Below are 22,999 nucleotides of genomic sequence, written 5' to 3'. Positions count from 1 at the left end.
TAATGATTCTGAGTTCCTCCCAATGTAAAGGCTATCCTCCTCCTAACAGGAAATTCATGCTCCTGCGACAGTGCCATCCATGGCATAGTTCACTTTTGCCGAACACAGTGTCTCTTGTTTCTCCTGGCGCCGAGTGGTTATGTAAATTAAAGCCTTTTGGTTTGATAGATCAAATCCTTCCCACGAATGCTTCAGGCAAATCCTGGACTGAAGCAGTTGTGCAATTTTCAAAACAAAACATTTTGAAGCATTTCTGCTCTGGGTGTTAGTTTCCTTTGAGAGCCAGGGTTTACTGATTTCCATTATCCCCGTCTGTACTTTCATTTGTGGTGGCGTGCAGGACCGAGGGCCAGATTTTCCACAGACGCTGAGTGGATATATTGGCTCCCTGAAGCCTATCACTTCATTTGGAAAATATACTTTATGAAGAATCAGTTTGGAAAATATTGGTTCATGGATTAGGCTGCTGGTATTCTCTAAGTTATGTCTAGTCTTATGAAAATGTAATGTTATAATTAATGTTTGAATCATACACAGGTGGTCTGGATCGACTGTGATGCTAGACCTGCCAGTTTGTATTATCATTACTCTAAATGGCTTCTGCTTGTGTCCCCTGCCAGTGTTCATCTCCCTCTCCTGGACCGCAGCATCCCTGACTTCTCCAGCTTCAGCACTGTGGACGAGTGGCTGGACGCCATCAAGATGGGCCAGTACAAAGACAACTTTGCCAGCGCCGACTTTACTACATTTGATGTGGTGTCCCAGATGACCATGGAGTAAGTGCTAATGATTCCTGCTATTCTGGCTCTGATAAGCACAGGAGGGAGAAGACTGCAAGAGGCGAATTTGCTGCATCTCTCGTATTCTTAAACCCTGAACGAGCACCAGACTCTGCCTCTGGCCCGTTATAAAAGACGCTAGCTGCTCTGCGTGTAATTAGCAGATCGTAATATTGCAGTTGCAAGGCTGAACGGTGGGCACAATAGCTTGAAGCCATAACGGTGCCCTTTATTCTCTGCCATGTGTTCAGCAGGCCTCTCCTTGACCTCAGCTAATGTAGTAAGAGGAAGCACTGGAATATGGGGTTGGTTAGACTAAATACAGGAGGCAAAAAAAATCATCACAAAACACAAGATGTAATCATGTTAAGAATGCCACCTGTGGAGAAACAGATAAAAATCATTTCCTGACTATGGAGAACAGTATCACGAGCCAGAGGTGTACCCAGAGATGTTGAGCTTCGAGTCTTTGAACAAAACAGATGGTGATGTGTAATCCAATAAGCGTGATTACTGTTGAGATTCAGCATTAGCAGAGAAGAATTTCATTGTCTTAAGGATAAGAAACTGTTCAACAAACAAAGAGCACATGATGATGTTTGAAGCTGTTGCCACTGCTTTGATACAAAGTGGAACCTGCCGTTTATTTTGGCATTTTTACATAACACACAACCTCTGCAATGAATGTTGTCTAAGATAGACTCAGGTCAAAGAGATGAGTTGAATTCGTCATTCGCAACATTTGTTTTAGTGGTACGAGATGGGTGGGGTTTTACCACATCAGTCAGGAAGTCACAGAAAACACACAAAACTGACACTCCAGCATTTTTCTGTGATTATATAAGCTCTCTGGTTGGATGAACGCACAGCTGCTTCTCGGCAAAATGACAATGTTTCATTCCTCTGTTACTAACTGTCAACTCTGTTTGGGCATATACTATGTCTTCTGTTTCCTGCTGGCCTTCCTGTCAGTCCTCCATATGTTATGTTTCTACATTACGTTTTGTTTTATATATATTATGTTAAGTTTTTTTTTCTCCAAGACCTTCTGATGGAAAATTGAATAGACAGGATAGATGGATAGATATACGGAAGACTGTTTATAGTGTGCGGTAGCTTCAGCGTGACATCTGCTTCTGTCTCTCATCACAGCGACATCCTGAGGGTTGGTGTGACGTTAGCAGGCCATCAAAAGAAGATCCTCAACAGCGTCCAGATGATGCGGGCACAGATGAACCAGATCCAGTCGGTGGAGGTTTGACCCTTCCAAGCGGAGCAGAGGGGGAAAAAAAATAAATATATATATATATATATATAGGCGGTCGGGATGCAGGGCTCTGGGTGCGGAGGATGGAGTGGATGTTTTTTTTCGCGTGACAGTGTGTCTGGTCTTCCCACCAGACTGCCATTCATCCCCCGTTCCCCTCTCCACTTCCTTCTCTCCTCCTCTCATCCCCTCACCCTGACTCTCTCTCCATCCTTGGGGATTAGCTGAGGAGAGTTGTGGAAGCAACAAAAAAAAAAAAAAACAAAACAAAGTTTAGACTTTAGAAGTGACCAGCAACACATTTTTCAATCTTCCACCAATTTTCATTTGATGTTGAACATTTATTGTTTTGGTTGGTTTGTTCTGATAATTTTGTAAAGATTTTTTTAAAGAAAAAAAAAGAGAAAAACTGAGAAAAGGCAAGGAGTTTATCTAAATTTATAGATGATATAAGGTTGTACACTAGATGAACTGAGTAGGAAAGCTACCCTTTAAAAGGGCCAAAAAAAAAGAAAAAAGAGAAAAAGAAAGAAAGAAAACAAGGAAGAGTTGAGGAGACGAGGCCATCCTCAACAAGATGTGGATACTGTCTTTGTCGTTTTCATTTTTGGACATCGTGAGGAAACGCAGAGCTCTCTGTGGCCTTCTGAAAGGCAAACTGCAGAGGAGACTGAGGGACCCGACGTGCACTCCCAACTGTTTCCCCAGGAGAGAAAGTAAATAAAAAAACCATGAAATGGACAACTTTTGGCATAGACTGATGTCAAAACCACATTCATTCAGACTGACAATTCACATGCTGAAATCAACACTCAAGAAAAAGAAAAAAAAATTCTCATTGCAAGTAATTTTCTATATTGTGTGAAATTTTGTGATGAAGATTCCCTCTCACCACGCTTCCTCTCACTATAGACAAGATGACAAGTTTGTTTGTTTTTTTTTCTCTCACGGTGAAATATTCACAGCTTGCCAAATAGAACTCTTCCCCTTTTGCACCCCAATCATGATCCTGTACTGTACATATCAGATGCACTTGACCTGCCATAACACAATGACTCAGAGACAGTTTTTATCGATCGATCAGTTCAGGAGCAGAAGAACTGACTATAGGGAGGATTTATTTTTTTGTCACCATTGGTTCCTGTTCTTATTTTGTGAAAAAAAATGTTTGTGAAAAGAAAAAAAAAAAATAGCAAACTGACTTCCTACGTAAATCCACACACACACAAAACAGGTTTACATCAAAGTCCACGTACATACAGCTACAGTATGTCCTGTTATAGCATCCTCCCTCATGCTGTTCATCTCCAGCGCAGTTTGTGTGTACGTGCACGTGTTGCACGCGGGCACCAACACACACAAAAAAGCAGTCGCTCCTGAAGCATCGGGACTTGTGTTTGATAGCATGCTGAGTGAGTGGTTAATTTCACAGTGCTTTGATTTGCTGCAATTACTAGAACTCTGTTTGGTAAGAGCTTGGATTTGACACACTTTACAGAGTATAATGTGGCTGCGCATTATATTCAGCGTTTCTTCTTCTTCCAGTTTTCCTTTTGAAAAGACGTTTTTATGTTTAAAGTATTAAAAGTTTTGATACCACATGTGGTTATTTTACACACACACACACAGTCACGAATAGATTTTACAATCAGGCATTTGTTGAATTAAAAACAAAAATGCAATGTGTTATATAATTGCAATTTCTGTATGGATATTATTGAATTATTATTATTACTTTTCAATTTTTTTTTCTGCACTGAGTCTCCTGCTTGACTCCAACAAACACTCTGGATCCTCCATCAACGCTTTGAATTTATTTTTGGAACATGAATCATGTTGGTGCACCAACCCATGTAGATAAACAGCTTTTCCCTGTAACAGGTTTTGGTTTTGTTTTATAGACAGTATATGCATTTATTGTATGGTTTCCTGTGAACAATACTGTCTTATGAGTACAAAGCTGTCAATTATTGTTTGTGTTGTTGTTGCTAACCTGGTGTAAGGGTTTTTGGGGGGAAAGATGGAGTTCGTAGCAATGCAGTGATTCCCCTGAGACGGTGAATCAGGCGGGGTTTAATGTAAACAGCCAGTAAATGATAGGAGCAGTGCAAAGCTCCTACTGGGCACCGCTCTGAGACCTGACAGCCAGACAGGGATGCCCAGCTGTGAGCCATCGGTCAGATGTGTCCGGTCACAGCGGGGTGGCCCCACCCCGATCACAGCCGCTCTGTCCAGGCACTGATTCCCTCTCTCTCCCCTTGATCACATACATGCCTGTCGGCCACCTGTCTGCCGCTCCCACTGATTTCCTCACAGTCGGTTTCCAGCAGTTGTCTGGTTTTGTCTTGGTGAGTTTAAAGGCATCAACAGCAGCAGGCAAACTGACACTCATCAGTGGGGCAGTTGTGTCTTGTCTTTTATTGTCCTGATGCTGCATGTCACTATGCAGAGAAAAAAAATTCCTCCAGACTGGACAATGCTTCCGTGTTTGCTTGTACCAAATCCTCAGATCTTGACCCTGAGTTTTTCTGGTGTCACTACAAACAGCTTTAGCACCAAAGCCTCGGTTAAAGAAAGTGAGAAACCTCAGTTACTGCACCCTTGTCATCCCACCTGTCATTATCCCTGGCTGTCCAGAGACCTGAAGGCAAGGAGTGGAGGGATTTTTACTCTCTTTCTGTCCCACAAACCTCTATTTTGTTATTTTCATCTGCAGTACAACACATGTCAGAATGAATACTTCCTTGGAAGCTTTTATAACATATGAAACTGGAGGAGGAGAATCATGAGCTGTTAGTCATAGCTGAGAAGCAAGTGAGAAGTGATGCTGTGACCTAAATGCCACTGATGCCAACATGCAGTTTGCTTTTTTTTTTTTTTTTTTTACCAAGCTTTATTGTCTTCCTTTTCCATTTCTCAACACTTAACAGCTCATCAGTTTTATTTAGTGAGGCTGAGGCTGTACGTCTTCTCATGGTACGGCAAATATTCCAGGGTAAGGAAAAACACTTAATGTTGTTCAAGACATTAATCTAAAGTCTACACAAGGCTGGTGAATTTTTTTTCTCCCATTAAAGCTCTTTTAGATTCTTGTCCATGGATGCTGCCAAGACTCTGAGTTATTAATCAAGCAATTATCCTTGAACTTTGCTTCAAGCAACTACCTAAAACAGGGCAGGCAGGCATACTCATTGCTAGACAGAAAATAATTTTTTGCATACCGTCTGTATTTTCTTGCAGCTAAGAGAATACTTTCTTGTCAAACTCCTTCTGAAGGGTTAGCTTGTTGTTTTCAATTTCATCTGAAGGAGTTACAGAAAACCTTTTGATTGAATGTGGAGTGTTTGGAAGCGCTGCATGAAGTATTTATGTATCTTATTATTTTTGATGGCACAAAAGAGACGTCTTGTTACAGTTCAGGCTGAGCAATGATCAGCAGGAGAAGAAACTGCCACACTTACATCATATGTTTCTAGTGACTCTGGTATACTTTTCAGCAGCAGACTGGCTACTTATTTTACACCAAAAGCCCAAGCTGTGAGAAAGTCTCTTATGCCCACTGTTAGACTGTTGAAAAATGTATACCAACCAAGTTACTAATTCATCTGGTAACGGTCTCTATGGTGGACATACTTCTAAAATAATTTTTAGATCATTCTTTTATCACTTCTCTGAAATCAGACTGAATATTTCATTTAAGTGAAATGATTGTCCATTATTGTAAGTTGTTTTTACAGTTCAAAAGTGCAGTCTGACATATATCTGAATTTTGGATCACTGGGAGATTTAAATTTGCTGTATGTCAATTCAAGATTTGTGTGTACAGAACAGTCTTTATTTCCGTGGCTTGTCTCCCTCTCAAAACATTTGTCTCCTGCTGTTCCCTTTCCAGAAACAATATGCATTATTTAACTTTACAGATGGAGTTTTATTGCAACATTTCAAAGTTTTACAGCACCAAAAATATGCCATCTGTGCATACAGACTCCAGCTTCTCTAGTTTAAAAACTTTTTACAGTTTTCTTCTGGAAATTGAAGTAGATGCAGTGTGGTTCTGATGCTCATGATGGTTTCACACAATGTTTGCCCACTGCAACTTTCAGCAAAACACACTGTACTTTCTCCTCTTACATCTGTGAAGCAAAGTAAAACCAGTCAGCCCTGCCCTCGCTGTGTGCCAATATTTGAAGGACAGAGGAAAACCGTTAGGTCTCAGTGTTACAGTTACATGATAGTGTGCATAAGCAGGAACCGTGCCAGGTTGTACCCACTGGGCGGCATTTGAACACCACCCAACTGCAGTATGGTCAGAGCCAGAGGTCTGCCTCCTGTTGTGTCAGACAGAAAATGGCTCCTGTGTAATGGTTGCAGCATGAAGCACCAGAGCGCCCTCTACTGCTGTGGTGGTCAAATGTAGCATGTTGGACTAGCAGGTCCAGATAGTCTGTGAATGCTGCAGCAGGCAGAACTCCAGTGTCCAGGACACTTCAGGAGGCTGCTGATGGACAAATGCTGGCTGCTGCTCAGACCAAGCCTGTGTCTTTCCGTCTGCTGGACAAGTAGTCATATAACCACTACAGTACCCTGCCACTTGTGTTCTCCTTTATGATCCATGTGTTCCCCTCTGTTTACCCATCCCTGCCTCTGGACCCCCCCCCCAGTATGACTCTGGCTGTTGGTTAATGCAGGCAGGGGAGCCCCATGTGTTCCCCTGGTTTGTTAAAGCCCACATTATAGACCAGTGTCGGTTCAGACCACTGTGACTGATGTGGGAGATCCTGTATTTCTGTATAAATGTATATTGACTGTAACCCTGTGAATGATGTAACAATTTCATTATTTGTAATATTGTCATTGGTTTATTTTCTAAAAATGGAAAGCCCAACTTGACTCTCCTCAATAAAAAAATAAGATCTGTTATTAAAAAAAAGTGTGGAGTTATTTATTATTTGTAAAATTAATTAAAATTAATTTCTGTCTGTGTTGTTCTAGGAACTAGGACTGCATATTATTAGGATTTAATTTTGTTGTTTAAAAAGTGGCCACTTCTAATTCTTAGTATAAGACTTTGGTGACTTAAGTTTATCCTGTAGGATAAACATACATGGACCTGACATATAACAATAACTGAATTAGTAAATATTTGATTAAAAATTCTTCATTTTGTAACAACATATATTTAATAATTTAATTCTAAGGTAAAGGACATTTAAACCTTTTCTATTTCCCATAAATGTGATTATTGTGGCGATAAAAGGAAGACTGGTGTGAAACAGCATATATTGGGGCAACTGTCGCGAGCCTCGTGCAGGTTTCAAAATAAACGTGGTTTTTACCTGGATTATTTCAAGCTCTTACTCCTGAGTCTGACCTGAAGTAAACAAATATTTTAACCGCTAGGAACAAGGAACGGACATTATGCTGTATACATTTTCCGGGCAACTTGTTAGGCGATTGCAACCCGGAAACTGAATATTCAGATATTCTTCCGCACATGCGCGGTTCGTTAACGCGCACGGAAGGTAACTTTTATTGCGGTTACGCTGATCTCTGACGAAACCAAGGAATAACTGAGGAATACTTTTGGTCAAAAGCTAAATGCAATGGTGGATTATGCTGTTGAATATTATGAGGAGGAGTCACTGTGTTGTGTGGTCGTATTTATCCGCACCGGAGTAAACACACGATGAGCTAATCAAACAGGCAGCAACAACCGACAGAACAGTCTTGAAAGACAACACACCTCAGAAAACTTGGTGGCTGTCACCAATCTCCACAGCAGAATGAGAAGGAAACGATTTGCTGCTAAGGGAAAAGCTGGGTGAATTGGATAAATACCTGTGTCAACGGATAATCGGATCTTTTATTTCACCTTCCCAGAATTGACAGAAGAGAAGTCAGAGGCCGACTGGACCAATTCTCAGCTCTCTAAAAGGTAAGAGATGCTACGTAAAACAGTGTGAGGGATTACAACATGTCCTGGACCCACTATGAGCTGAAATTATAATGGAAGCTGAGAAGAAAAGGTCAAGAGTGTGACATCTCAGAGCAATGTTGAATGTTCCTGGCTGCAATCTGTGTTTACTCTTAATCAGACACAGATACAATTCATGTAAAAATCTAATTTATTTGAAAAGGTGTAGGAGGCTCGGGAAAATTGCCCTAACAAATGCATGAGTCCTGTTTCATGAATCTGTATTTCTACAGATAATAAATGCTAAATTATCTCATACACACAATAGCCACATTTGTGGAAAACACACCAGGTTAAAATGTACCTGGATTATCTTTTAAAATGATAATGTTGCTGGTGATTGGAAATTAGGTTTAGAAACACATTTTCATTAAATTGTAGATTTTAAGTAATAATTGTCAAACTGCAGTGATTAAAAAATATATTTTATTTTAATATTCATTTTTATTTAAAAAATGTGTTTAGTCCAGAATCTGACTTAAGAAATGTAGAAATTAGTAATTCTTGTGATTTTTTAAAATAATAACTACAAGTCAGGCAGGCAGTCAGTGAGACAACCAACAAAAGAAGCACAGCTAGCTGGTGAGATAGCTATTGCTAACCTTAGCTAAAGCTAAAGCTAAAACTAAACAAGCCTAACTCACTGTTTTTTCCACAGTTGTTGTGTAAATGAAATATGATAACTTTGATTAACTGTCCTTAAATCCTTCCACAGAACTAAATGAGGCTGTAGCCATATCTAATCACTTTGAAAATTATTAAAAAAAAAAAAAAAGCTTAGCAGAGCTCAGTGGCTGCCATCTCAGCTTTACACTCTTGTTCAATTTATGCCATTTGGTGTGGGTAAAGCTAACTTAATGTCACACATTTAAATATATGAAATTGTAAATATATTGATTTTAATAGCAATATTAATAGTAGACTGACACAGAGATGCATTTAATTCAAAAACTATGAAATAAAAGTTATTTTTTCCACAAACACAATTGAAATTAAATAAGTGTTATATCCTTGCATTCCCTGAAATTTCCCAAAGTCAGAGTATAGTGTCCACATTTTCTAGGAATTATTCTTATTCTTTTTGGAGTAAAATAATAAGCATGAAAAGGCATAAATGCATTACAATCTGTCCAGTCTTAAAACTTAAAACCCTTTTGTTCTGAACCTCATTGCTTTTTACTGCCTCCTGCCTTTGTACAACAGAACATTAACAGTCAAAAATAATCCTGTTATTTAAATAAATCTGATCTCAAGTCAAGTTTTAAGAGAGTGGCTTGTTAAGCTTTAGTGTTAGAACTCTTACATGCTTGTATTTGTTTCCATCTCACATTCAAACAAGACCTTAAAAAAATACTCAAGGAACAGTTCAAACTCTTGCAGCTCTCTGAGCACACCATTTAAATAATACTGAAAGATGCTACAGCGCTCATAACACCACAATGTTATGGGTTAAAATATTGTAGAAGACGAATGCTAAATAGTAGGCTGCGGTTTGCACATTTTCTGAATAATTTAGTGAAAGTCATGGTGAGTTTTTTTTTCAGTCTGCAAATGCCACATTGCAAACCATGCACATCATATTGGACTTACCAAGGGGCAGCTGCAAATCCATGTGCAGACTACTTTTGAGGTCAAATTAAACACTGAGCTAGCATCACTTCTCCCAGTGTATCCCTAGAGCCAGACTACTGAACATTGTTCTGTGGTTTTATGTCAGAACTGATTTGACCAACAGTGCAGCCGTCTCTCCACAACTCAGTTTCTTGAGTGGAGGTCAGACTCCCCTCACCTTGCTCTGAGATTTTGAAACCTCATTAGCGGCCTATGTGTGAAAGGCTGGAGACCTCGGACTGACCCGGCGGAGAATGGCGCGTGTGTTAAAAGGTTTACCCCGATGAACAGGAGGGGGGGTTCAGGAGTTCAGTGGCGGGGTGGGGGGTGGGGGTTCATGCTGGTACGCCAAACCCTTTCTACTACTAGTCTTGACCACCCGTAAGTCTCCCCACCTTCTTACACCTTGATGACTTGGAGGCCCAGCGTGGCTGAGCATGGGAACAAACTGGGAGAGACCAGTCATCTGAGCTCTGAGGGTCGTAATGTACAACTGGGGGAGGAAAAAAGGGTGTGAGGGAGATTATGGAGTGTTATGTGATTGATTACATGCCAGACGGTAGCAATATTTTCAGGTGGTGTTTGTGTAGCTACTAGAGCCCAAAAATCATTATTTAATTTAGGAATGTATGAGATGAAAGGTGTGTTTGAATTGCAGGCAGGTAGACAAATACTCTCTGCCCTGAGTGATGGTTGAGTGGGGATAAGAGGGATTTGTAGACGTGCCTGCAGTTGTCTCCTCCTCATATGGCTGAAAATTTATAGCTACTGTATATGGCTGTGTCCATCTCATGGCCCTCCTTTGGCCTGAAGTACTCTAAAGATATATAGAAAATAATCAGTGGCAAATGAGTCTATGATCATGCTTTTTTTTGCTCTGATCAAAGATAATTTAGTAATTGTTCTGGTGATTTATGGCAAGAGTCAATTAGATTCAACCGTAAGCCATGAAAAAAAAGTATATAAATAGAAAGTAAGTGAGGGCTGACAGTTAGAGCAGTTTATATTGATATTCATACTCATGTATGACCTATGATGCATTATGAGACTGTTATCCACACATGACAGACAGTGGCCTGCCTCATTTATAGTTGGATGAAAGTGCTGTTGGAAGAAAAAAGAAAATATAATCAGTAGGCCTTTTCTTTTTAGATGAATGCCAGAAAATACTTTAAAAAAGATAATCTAATATTTTTTTTCCATTTCAAAGTTCAGTTTTATTGCCATTTTACAACGTGCACCTATAGATGACAGACGCACACAGTCCTTGATTTTTCCAAAATCTGTTCTGTATTTTTAAATTAATCCAATGGGATTTCTGAAAGTGTTTTACAAGCTCAAGACTCAAGGAATTTCCTCTTTTCCACCTATGAATAACTACGTAATCCTTTAAAGCAAATTAAACTTACCAAAGCACTGAGGTGGAATGACTATTTAGAAATTCTTTAGCAACATAATCAAAACACTGTTTGAAGTGAAATAGCAGTAATTAATGGTAAACCAATTACTCATTTACCACCCCTTTTACTACCTCTGAAGAACAGCTGCAGAGCATCTGGACCAAACAAACCCAAAATGAGTAATTCAATAACAATGAGGAGTTATGGGTTTTTCATTTTCTAATAAACCATCAAGTCAGCAGTTGGAAATGTTAATAAGTTGTTAATAAATGGATTTTGGTCCAGATGCTGTGCAGCCCTTTGCCAGAAGTTAAGTGGTTGGAGGATCCATTTGAGGAGCCTTTTTTGGTAAAATAAAGGGCAGCAAGAGAAATAAACAAAAATTATGCTGGAGGAGGACAAACACTAACCACTGAAGGCTTTTTTCTTTACAACCTGGAAACCCAAAAAGTTGTTTGTACTAACGCTTTATGACTTAAGAAGTAAGAACTTATGAATCAGTAAACACAATTATAAACCTATGAATTATACATGTATAAACCTTTAATAAAAATGCTTGTACGAACATAGGTACTACAAAGCATGTTCGGTCTACAGCAGGGCATGTTATTCAGGTTTTCACGACCATTCATCAGGTTGATTCCTGCCGCTCTGTCTGACTGTGTTGCAGCCAATGTCCCCATTCACCAGACAGTCTGGGAAGCAGGGGATCACTGCAAATTTTCCTTAATGGTGACTGTGAGATGAAAAACTGTATGTGGCCACGAAGACATTAGACCCAATGTGAGTGAACGAGAAGGAGTTCACCAGCTCATGTTGTGTAGAATGACCTCCAAATGGGTCAGAACTGTCACAAGCCATTTACATCATGTCCCGTTCCCGAAACATGATGGAAAGTGGAATTAGAATGAAATAAGACATAGTGATTCCTCTGGGCACAGGAGGAATGGATCTGCTTACCATACAACTGCCCTTAATTGGCAAGAAGCTTAAAAGTTCGACCCCGGGAGCCAGATTTTAAGAGAGTTACGAGACAGTGGCTAATGCAGCACAGACTGCTAAAAGACCCTTTGCCTGGATTGATGAATTAATGCATCCAAGAAATCTGGACATCTGGGCTAGGGGTTTGGAGAATTACATCCAACTCTAACTTGGCTCAGACTCTGCTTAATACAGCCCAGCAGGTACAGTAAATAAGACTTAGAGGTTAATGTGGACCTTGCAGGGACCTTGGCTGTAAATAAAAGCCATGTTTGATCCACATTGCACACTGTTTTGGCTTGGCAGGAAACTCGAAGCAACTCTTAAACAGAAGCTGTTATTCAAGGACAGACATCTTTGTTATTGGTGTTAATGATACAAAATTGCCAAAATCCTCACTTAAAAACTTCCAGGAAAACATTTGTCTTGATTCCTTGATGTTGTACTGCAGGTGAGGAGTGCTTAAATGCCTACAGAGCTAATTGCAAAGACACTGATTTTAATTACTGATTAATATGAATATTCATGTGTAAAATAATACTTCCTTGTCACACTAACACACACAAATAACCTGTCTATAAAAGATGCCATGACACATTTGTGCTACACGTCCATTTTCCTGACAATAACTACTGTATTGTCATCAAACTAAATTGGCGGTAGAGCACATCAAAGTGAAGATTGAACATTTTCTCTGCAGTACAGAGAAACATGTGAACTCTCTGTGACTGCTTTTAGAGTCCCTGAACCTCTTTTCTCTCTTAATTCCCTTCCACTTGAGTTACACAACCCACAGATGTCACATCGTGTCGGGCAGAACCAAAGGGGATATCTTTCCCCTCTCGTAGTGAAACGCTCTCTGAGTTTTAGGCTGAGTTCCATCTCTGCTTCCAGCAGCAGGAGGGTACAAAACATGGAGGCAAGATGCAGTGAGAGGCTGTGGCTTAGAATGAAAACAGAGCCATTTGTGTGACCTTGTATAATGCTATAAACCATGCCATTCCTGTGTAATGTGTTCTGAACAATTTGCATTATTTGTGCATTTTTAAATATTATTCGAAAATCTCTCTATTATCTGAAAAAAAAAAACATATGATTTAGAACACATTTTCAGACACTGTCAAAATTCATGGTCAGTAACTTGATGTTTTGCAAACAATGACTGAGTTTTAAACAATCTTGATGAGTTTTGAAAGCTTTAGTATAAGAGTATAGCTCTTGTACACCATCTAGTGGAGGAGATGCAGCATTGCATTATGTCTGCGTAATCACAATATCAAGTCAATTCAATTTTCTTTACAATATGTGGCCCAAAGTCACAAAATTACTTTAAAGGGCTTTACAATCTGAACAGCATACGTCCCTCTCTATATAGGTTTTAGTGAATAAAGATGAGTATTTTTCACTGGCTTCTGACATTTTATACCCTAAACAGTCAGTCAATCACTACAGAAAATAATTGTGTGACCTGTTGATAATGAAAATATTTGTTGTTCGCAGCCTACCACCTTTCCCTTAGGAGATGTTTGTGTTGATAACTTGACATACAGTGAAAAATAGAGGCATAATTTATCAATAACGATAAAACACAACTTAACAGCAAACCTACAATACAAACTAAAACAGTTTATGTCTTAAAGTTAGATTTTGGCACATGGCTCCTCTATCATTGCCAGATTAACAGATTTGCAGGCTCCCTCATTCAAATCTCAGTCAAATTTAATCTAAATCAGTCAAATTTAATTTATTTATTTATACATATATATATAAAATCTTAAGTACTTTATTTCAAATCCTATACTGGTTACTTCAAACAACCAACAATAGAAGTGCAGAAGTAGTTTTTTCTTCTCTCTATGTGAGGTTAGTGCAGTTGTTCATCATCATGTGCTGCTGAAACCCAACAGTCGACAGGTTTTCCCTCCATCCAATCACCACAGCAGCTGATTTCAGTGATTACACATCCCTCTGTGGCTGAATGAGTGCAAGTGAAATCAGCTGCTGGAATGAAAAACTGCAGACTCCCGGGCCTTCAACAGTTGATGGGGAAGAGAAAGAAAAAATGTAATCAACAAAAAGGCTCTGGCACAGGTTTGATTTAATGGACTTTAACATTTTGTGACTTGTGATTTAATTTTAACGATCACTTTCTAAAGTGATGCAAATAGACCCTCAGTATTATGGGAGAATGCCATATCTAATGATAAAGATTTTTCCATCTGCAGTATATTGAAAGAGGCAATCCATAAAATGAAGGTCGCCTGTCAGTCTGTGAACATGTGACTGACAGCTAGATGAAGGGTTAGGCTTGTCCTTGTCCTTGCTGCCAGTAAATCCTTAGTGCTATGGTTTTTAAGGTTAAGGTTGGAAAATGAAGCAACAAAAATACATTTGTTAAATGTTGCTATCTGAAGTTTATTTCATGTAGAAAAACATCATCCTCATTTTTGGAGTAAAAGTGCAAATTTAGAGGTACTAAGGAAATGACTAACCCCATTTTAACAGGTTTTATGAATAATTAATAAACAAAAATTAAAAGTGCTAAAGATGCAACCCTTCAAACAATAATAAAAAAATGTCCAAAACCAAGTTAAGAAAGAAGAACAGGAAAAAAGGAAAGATAGAGAAAAGTGGTCTTCTAATGGATTCCTACCAACCCAATAGAAATAAAATAATATTGCTGATAAATCCTACCAGCGATATATTCTTTCTCGTCTCCTCCGGAGAGAGCTCTGAGTTCATGTTGAACAGAGCAATGAGAATGGAGCTGAATGAGTAATGCCTTCAGTTGCACATTGCTGTCTCGCTGTTCAGTGAGCCCCCTGGTGATAACATTTGTTACTTATAAGAAGTCAGCCTTCTTGAATTTCGACTTGCCACTGGGAGTTTGGTCAGAGTTTAAATCAAATGGCCTCATAATCAATACAAGAGATGCGATGAGCAACTGCCTCAATGTAAATATTAAAATAACTCTCTCAGGTCTCTCAATTTTACAACTGTCACAAACCATAAATTTACATTTTTGATTTAAACATCCAGTTGCATTTACAGTACAAGCAGGTGTCCTTAAAGTAATGCAGACTTGTTATGAATCTCACCAAATTTGATACCTTAGAAATATATCACTTAAAACTATGGTACAGAGAAAGAAACCACATAGCATTTGACTTGTTTGATCGTATGTTATGATGCATTTTGGAGTACATAGCATGCTGGAAGTATTTTGTACACTTACTTGGAGGGAGGAAGACAATCCAAGAATATTTCTGCCCTTGATTCACATAAACTGGAACCAAATTTCACTTCATTTGGCAGCCATCTTCCATCAAGGCATTGTGGGGATTCCCCCTCAGATGCAGCTCATGTCTTGTTGAAGGAAATCCAACAGGGCGGATAATTTACACAAGTGCCTTGAGGCTTTTTTTTCCTTTACTTGCTCTCTCTTCTGCTTTCCCGGAAAAATAGAAAAAACATTTTGGTTGGAAATCAAATCTTTTTTTTTTTTCTTCAGTGGACACTCACAACACTGATGGAAAACAAAGATACATCTGCCCTCAGCATTTAACGCTGTTCGTGTTCCCTGCTGAAATCGTGAGAAAGACCGGGTCATTCTTGTAGCCGACCATGTGGCTTGATTTAATCTGCGATCTAGCCAGCCCTTAGGGAGGCCAGACTTCTGCCAGCGCTAAACAGTATACAGCACGAACATAGAAGAGAATAGACAGAGTCCACACAAGGCATGATTGATACATTTTTGGCCTAAGGCAGAAGGGGATGAGTTCGATAGCTCTCGTTACATGCACATGCAGTTCAACTCTGGGTGATTATGCAGAAAAGTTTGAAGTTAATAACTTTTGTGGTGTTTCTTTTTCAGGTGTTTGAAAATGGCAAGTCAGCTCTGTCTGAGAAAATGGACAACATTGGTCTTGGTGCAGTCATCTGCTGAATATGGATTTGAACTTGTCCAACACCCACCCTATTCACCTGATTGGGCCCCTCAGACTATTACTTCTCCAAGATGAAGGAGCTCAGTGTTCGTCATCTTGACAGTGATGATGAGGCCATTGCTGCTGTGGACCATTTTCTCAGACAGTGCTGATTTGCAAGATTCAGTTACGTCAAGCAGAAATACCAGAAGTTATTAACTTCAAACTTTCTGCATAATAACTCAAAGAGTTGAACTGCACCTGCAGGTAACGAGAGATGTTTACCTCATTTCCTTCTTCTTTAGGTCACAAACTGACCAATCACCCCTCATATAGTATTAACTGTATGTATTCTAACAAGCTAAAAACAATTGCTTTAAAGTCTATTTAAATCAGTAATGGTATTGCGTTCTGAGTTGACAGATCAGCCAGCTAAATTTAAATGGTTAAAAAGAATTGCCAAATGTATAAAATTAGGTTTCAAAATCATGACAAAATAAGGATCCTCTCTCTGCTCTGAGATGCTGGGGACCTGTCCACTGCAGGTGCTGGAACCCATGCCCACTCAGTGCAGCACAGTGACTATTAGCATCCTGTTAGCTCCCTGTTAGCATCCTGTTAGGACCGCGACCTGAAAAATAGATACTAGCGGCCTTGGAGTTGTACAGATGTTCATATTTTTTGGGGGGCTGGGGCCTCATTCAAAAGTGACAGCAGACTATTGGTGAATTCCTGTAAAACTAGTTAGAGTGGAATGGTCTCTGTAGAGATGTGTGTTGGTGGGGTCTTCCTCAGCTCTCCATCAGTGTGGCAAAACTAAGATGATGACAGAGCTGTTCTGCAAACTCTGACATCCAGAAAAGACACATTTGTAGGGTGGCGGCATTGCTTGCTAGTAAAACCTACATTAACTTCCAGTGATGTGAAAGAGGCGCTGATGGTAATGCAGCGCTAGCTATTCATAACGGTTACAGTATTAGGGGCAGGGTTATGCTCAGTGGTGGCTCCAGTGCGTCATCAAGCCACCATTTCAGACCCGCCTATAAAATCCTGAAAATGAAACTGATGGAAAACTGTGAAAAGTCTAACTCCACAATGCAGTGATACATAGTTTACAGAATTTACATATGTTTTCAGGAACTATTTTCTAACATAAATAGTGTGTGCATAGTGTGAGACAAATCTCACAGGGTGTTTTCCTGACCAGTCAGTCATCACAAACTCATGCTGTTTAGCCAAGCATGGTTCAAACCCAGAGAGCTTCATTGTAAATTCTAGTGGAAATCCCAGTTTTTCAAAGAAACCAAAAATGTTAGATTGAACTTTGAGGGATGTGTAGAAAATATTTCCATGTGTTGGAAAGGTACAGCCATAAAAAGTGTGGAGTTTGAATATTTTACTCAGAGTAAACATTATAAAACTAATTTGAAGAATCAAATAATAGAATATACATGCTGATATGTAATAGATGATACTGCCAGAGCATTTTAAATCTGATCACTTTTACCCATCTTAAAGCTACTTCAGGGGCAAAAGTTGAGGAGAGCTATATGATGAGGGGAACTGCCATTGACCAAGAATATTCTGCACAGTGACATATCACCACAGGGGGGCAGTATTTGACAACTGGTCAGCCTCTGTCACGCTCCAGAGGACAAATTCCTCTCCAAGGTCCCCGCCTTGTCTAGACAACTTGCAATTTTCCTCTATTTTGTGAGAGTGAGCGCAGAGAGCGCAAACATTTCTACCTGAATGGTTTAAACGGGTGACTTTACAACTTATCCACTGTTGTCTTGTCGGAGTTGATGAAATTTGTCAACAGACAAAATGAAACTGAAATTGAGCTTCAAGGAGAAGCAAGAGGCATATGGGACATTGTTCAAAGTGGGCTGATAAATGTCAGCGGTGGCGAGGTAATATCTTCTCCCCCTTCTCTCTCCGGTCAGGCAGAGACACTGAAGGAATATTTTAAGATGCAGTGAGGTGTGTCCCCACAGTCTCAACAGATTACTGGCTCTGTCTGTAATCCAGGAAAGGTCATAGCTCACTTTTAATCTCCTCCCATGTGACACTACAGGAGCGGTTATCACTGCAGTTGCCTCAAATGATTGATTGGAAGACATTATTAACATGGCAGTCACACTGTCCCATCTGTTCATGATTGACTACAAATGAGTGGAATCATGTGATGATGTTCAGGGTATTATTTGCAGACTGTCTGGAAGGTCTTGGACCTTTTTGTATGGATAAATGACATCTAAGGTGTGAGCTGAATATGTTGTAGTAGATGATGTTCAGCGCTGTGAATAAGGAGTGCTTCCTAAAATGTATGAAAGCAATGTTTTGATCCTCAGGTCTTTGTCACCCAAACATTCATAAACAAAAAGCAGCATTTACTTTACAAAACATGTGGTCCACTGTTACTGGGTTTGGATGTGCACACTACCCGCATTCTCACCTGTGATATATACATTATACAATACAAGACTTGTACATACCCCTTTTTGAAAAACGTATTTGTAATATGACCATGAAGTTAAACAGATAAAAGGGACAGTGGGATATTTTCTGTCATCTGTTCTGTTTTCATCAAAATTTTAAGCTTCCCAGTAAGAACCAGTTTGGTGATTTGCTAGTCAAAGACACATTTTGACCTCTGGGTTAATCTGGGCTAGTTTTAAAGGTTTTTCTGAGTAGTATCTCAGTGAAAACAAATGTGTCACCAGCATTTAACTAAGCAGCAGCCTGCTGGTGATGTCCTGATAATCAAACTGAAATGCATATTTGTTTTCACCCCCTGAAAAATCTGAGATGTGATTTATCCTTTAGAGGACTGAAACCAGTCTTCAGTGGTAGGCCACATACGTTAGTCAACATAGTTCAAATCACAGAACTTTATTTTAAATGCTAGTGGAGATGCCAGGGTTTCAGAAGATTAAAATGTGTTTTGGGGACATGCATTTAAAATGACGCCAATGATGTCTGGAATATTTCCAGATTATATATTATATAGATTATATATTATATATTTGATGGATAGAATGATTTTTAAGCCTTAAAGCTACTTAAAGGGAAATGAGGGGGAAACCTGTATCATACAGGGTTAGATGACTATATAGCAACATGAAGCCAGCCCTAACTACACTTAAATCTTATTGTATTGAGCCTTTATTTACAGTATCTGTTGGCTGAGCCTTGCTACAGTTACACAATTCACTGTGAAGCTTAGCTCAGCTTTATGTACTTGACTATATGAAAAGCAGGAATATTAGCATTTTTAATGCTGCTGTGCTAAACTCCGCCCACCTGGCACTCCAAAACAGTAAAGCCAAACAATAACAATATTTGTCCAAGACGTTTCTACCCAGGACTGCTTTTTTCCTGCAATTGGAATAAACAGCAAGTGGAGTCCATCCATCACACTCAGAATGGCAGAGTGACAACTGAGTCGAGGGGGCGAGGAGTGGAGAGGAGGATGATAGATTGAATTGCTTTGACTAATATGGGCAGAGGGAGATGTTTCACGGTAGCTGTCCTCTCTACCCTCGCTATCCTGCTGCCTCCACATCACCGGTTCAATCCATCTCACACTCAGATGTCTCAATACCCCCCCCCACTCACTATGCACACACTCAACACACGACACACACGTGTACTGCGGAGTCTGGTTAGGCTATGACACGCTGACATTTGCCAGGCAGGAAGGTGTTGTGAATGATAAGGGAAGATGACCGACTGTGAAACTCTTCTGAGACATTTGAATTTTTTGTTCAACGTAGTTCAAATCATAGGGACGTTTTGAGGAGGGAGCAGGCAGGGTTAGACATTTCATGTCCTGTCGTGTGCAGTGCTTCAGCCTGTGCAGTTCGCTGACCTGTCTTCTAATGAGGCCCATCCCTTCCTGTCCTGTGTCCTTTGTTTCCCGTCGTGTCCTTGTAATGCATGTCTTGATGTGTCCTGTCATGCTGCGTGTTTGTGCATTCGTAATCAGAACGTTATTTGTTGGTGGTCATCATTGTTTTACACATTTAGGTGGGAAAATGCAGCTTTGCAAACTTGCCTGACTTGAAATCTGCCTTATCTGCAGTTTGGATTTAAATATTTAAGGATGCACCAGTTGTACTTTTTCTCCCTGTATATTGACTCCAAGGCCCAAACTCGGAGTGTCTGCCAATAAGACGACCCAGTATGATACCAATGAACCCTTTTGCATAAAAAAAGTTTATCATTAATATTATTAATATTTTGTAGTGCCATAAAGCTGCCCTGCTATATCCTGTTTTTCTGGGGTTCAGGATCCCAGAAAGCAGTGTTGACACTGAGTGTATTATCCTGGTAATCGAAGTAATGCCGATTCTGTGGAGCCCCAACAACATTTACTGTCCGTGCATGTGTGTGTGTGTATATATACAGACAAAATCTCTTAATTTTGAAATCCAGCTCTCAAAGTAAACCTTTAAAGGCCTTAGGAAATAAGGGTAAGTTGTTGAAATAGCTCATGGTGTTAGAGGACTGTTTTCAAGGCTTGATGTTGTGAATATAATCTTTATGAGGTTCAGTGAATTTGTTCAGTGTCAGTTCAGTGTCCTGAAAAATTGAAGAGACACTCCCAGTGAGAAGGGGAGACAACTGACTGAATGTTTACTTTGGGTGTCAAAGCCAGATTGTTTTAATGAGAAAAAAACAATGATCCATTTTTGAAAGACCTCAAGAAAGCCTTTATATGTATTCTTTCCCCAGTCTGCACTGAGGGTTTCAAGTCACCTCTTGACAAATGTATAAGAAAATTACACAAGCAGTTTCTCAGTTATGTTAATGAAAAATGACTGGTCAGGTGTAATCCATCAGTCCACTGTTGGTATGATAGGAATGTGTGTGTGTTTGTGCTGAGAGTGGCATGTGCTGACTGAACATCCTTCCACTTGCTGACTAGATGTGAACAGGAGGGAGATGACTTTGGTGACAGTGAGACATGTGAGGCTGTGACTTTGATGGTGATCTTGGAAAAAGGAAAACAGGCGCGGCCCCCCACCTCCGTCTCCTCTGTGATGGTGGGAGATGGCTGAAACATGATGTTTGACGTTGCAGGAGGGATACACTGAAGAGAGGAAGGAGGAATACTAAATGGAAAAAAAAAAATTCTGTGACGCAAAAGTCACACCTCACGATCCCAGGATTTATCTCCTTGGCAACTATCTCCGCCCGCCTCAGCTTGCACCAATTGAAATGTCTGTCTCTGTGTTTCCATCTCTTTCATTAGCTGTCTCAAAGTTAATGTGCCTTTGAATGAAATTATGCATTCTGTCTGAGTGCCCCAATACACAGCGCCCTGTCTAATTTCATCTTCCTTTTTGGACAGACTTGAAACAGAAGCAGATATTTCATGAAGATGCCAACACAAACACTGTTAACCTTGGATTTCAACACCCCTCTTGGACACCGCTGAATGTCGTTTGGTGAGAGCAGACTGAGCGTCCACTGCCAGACGCAATGTGAAGTGCGAGATGGAGGATGCTAGCATGTTTTCCATTGGGCTGAGAGGAGGAGGCAGAAATTTACACTCGTGTTATTTTTGTCCTTCCACCCTGCAGTGCCACCCTGTGTGCCCTCTGCCTGTCATCACGCTGCCCAGTGGCAGTGAGCTAATGATGTCATCATTTTAAGCCATCTCTCAGCTGGACCTCTTGACCCATGAGCCTGTGCCGGACACACATTAATGATGATGTGTGGTGTACAGCTGTGGACATGACAAAACAATCTCATGCCAAGATGTTTGAGAATGCCTAAGTGCTGCAAAATACCACTTTCGAAATCTCCTCGATTGATGTTTGAACTGTTTGAAAACGGTGCTGTTATCTTTGGAGTTTGTGCTCATTGGTGCTGACAGGCCTGCGTCAAATTCTGAAACACTAAAGGACTGGCTCGCCCTGAGCTCAAGGAAAATGGCTTCACATTTGCAGCTGAGGAGAGAAATCAAAACATAGCTGATGATTAATGGCTGGGGTAAAGCATAACTAACACCCTGGCCTCAGATCTAGCAGATATGACTAGGAGGAGCTGACCTCTGGCTGATGTAATAGCTTTGATTTGTCTTTGGCCTGTCATAACACAAAACCACAGTGGTTTCCTGTGACGTGAGTGGTGACTTGTCTACTCTGACAGCTTGACGACTGTCCTCACATGCTCAAAACTCCCTCCGTGATAACGAAATAAGTTGGGGCATTTCTTGTTTCAGTCTAGGGAGAGCCATTATTTTGCTTCAGCTGCTGGAGTGTGGGAGGCAGCTGTCAGAGAGAAAGGCCTGTCAATCAACCCATCCCTCTGGCAGATGACAAGGTCATTAGGCTTCATGTGACTTCCATGTCCCTGCGTCAGCAGATTACAATTCATCTGGCATGTTTACGTGTCCTCATAAGCTCTGGAAGCTCCATGTGATACCCTAGCTGTCATGTTTTTCTCTAAAAACTGTATACTGTGGTGTATGTGACGTGTATACTCCAATAACAGTCACACACTTTCACAGGTTGATCTCTTACTTGAAAATATGAATCATGGCTCTCAATGGAAATCCCTGGTTGTATTTCAGTCCGTCAATCAAAGCAGATCTATTTTTGCATGTGCCTGAACCTGGGGGACTTCTGTCGTCACTTGGTGCTCCAAATGTGTGACATCTTCACAATGGGCTCTCTGCAGTGTTATGTGGCCAATCCGTGGAGGATTTAAGACCCACTTTCCCAGCAGATCCTCAGTTGGAGTAAAACAGATGAACCCTGTGCTAAACTGGTCTCTATGCACTGATGTGAAAGGTTACTGCATTATTCATAGAAGAGATATACTGTGCTTTCAGATCATTTAACCAGTGGACCATTTTCAAAATGCATGTCAGACTTGGTCAGATTTAGCTCTTGGTTATTTCCATACTGAAATGCACACGAGGCAACATTTCCAGGTAGATTAAATTCACACACTCAAAAACAATACTTAATGAAAAAATAGGTTGTTTATCAGATCGTCCTGAAATTATCCACATGTTGCTTCTTTGAATGATGCTCTAATAAGAC

The 22,999-nt window shown here is 40.1% G+C and overlaps 1 protein-coding gene across 4 annotated transcripts in view; it reads left to right on the top strand.

The window, feature by feature from the left end:
- The window catches only part of ephb2b (eph receptor B2b), a 120,256-nt gene extending 113,280 nt beyond the window's left edge, over nucleotides 1–6,976 (top strand). For all 4 annotated transcript variants that reach the window (XM_018704414.2, XM_018704412.2, XM_018704413.2 and 1 more), the window contains exons 15-16: nucleotides 621–776; nucleotides 1,932–6,976. In XM_018704414.2, the coding sequence (XP_018559930.1) occupies nucleotides 621–776; nucleotides 1,932–2,040 (265 nt within the window). In that variant the 3' untranslated portion in view covers nucleotides 2,041–6,976. The remainder of the gene's footprint in view (nucleotides 1–620; nucleotides 777–1,931) is intronic.
- Nucleotides 6,977–22,999: the final 16,023 nt, after the last annotated feature.

This window comes from Lates calcarifer, linkage group LG12 (genome assembly GCF_001640805.2).
Source record: "Lates calcarifer isolate ASB-BC8 linkage group LG12, TLL_Latcal_v3, whole genome shotgun sequence".
NCBI classification, from domain to species: Eukaryota; Metazoa; Chordata; class Actinopteri; family Centropomidae; genus Lates; species Lates calcarifer.
The sequence above is the reverse complement of the archived record's forward strand: the minus strand, read 5'-3'. Positions and strand labels throughout refer to the sequence as shown.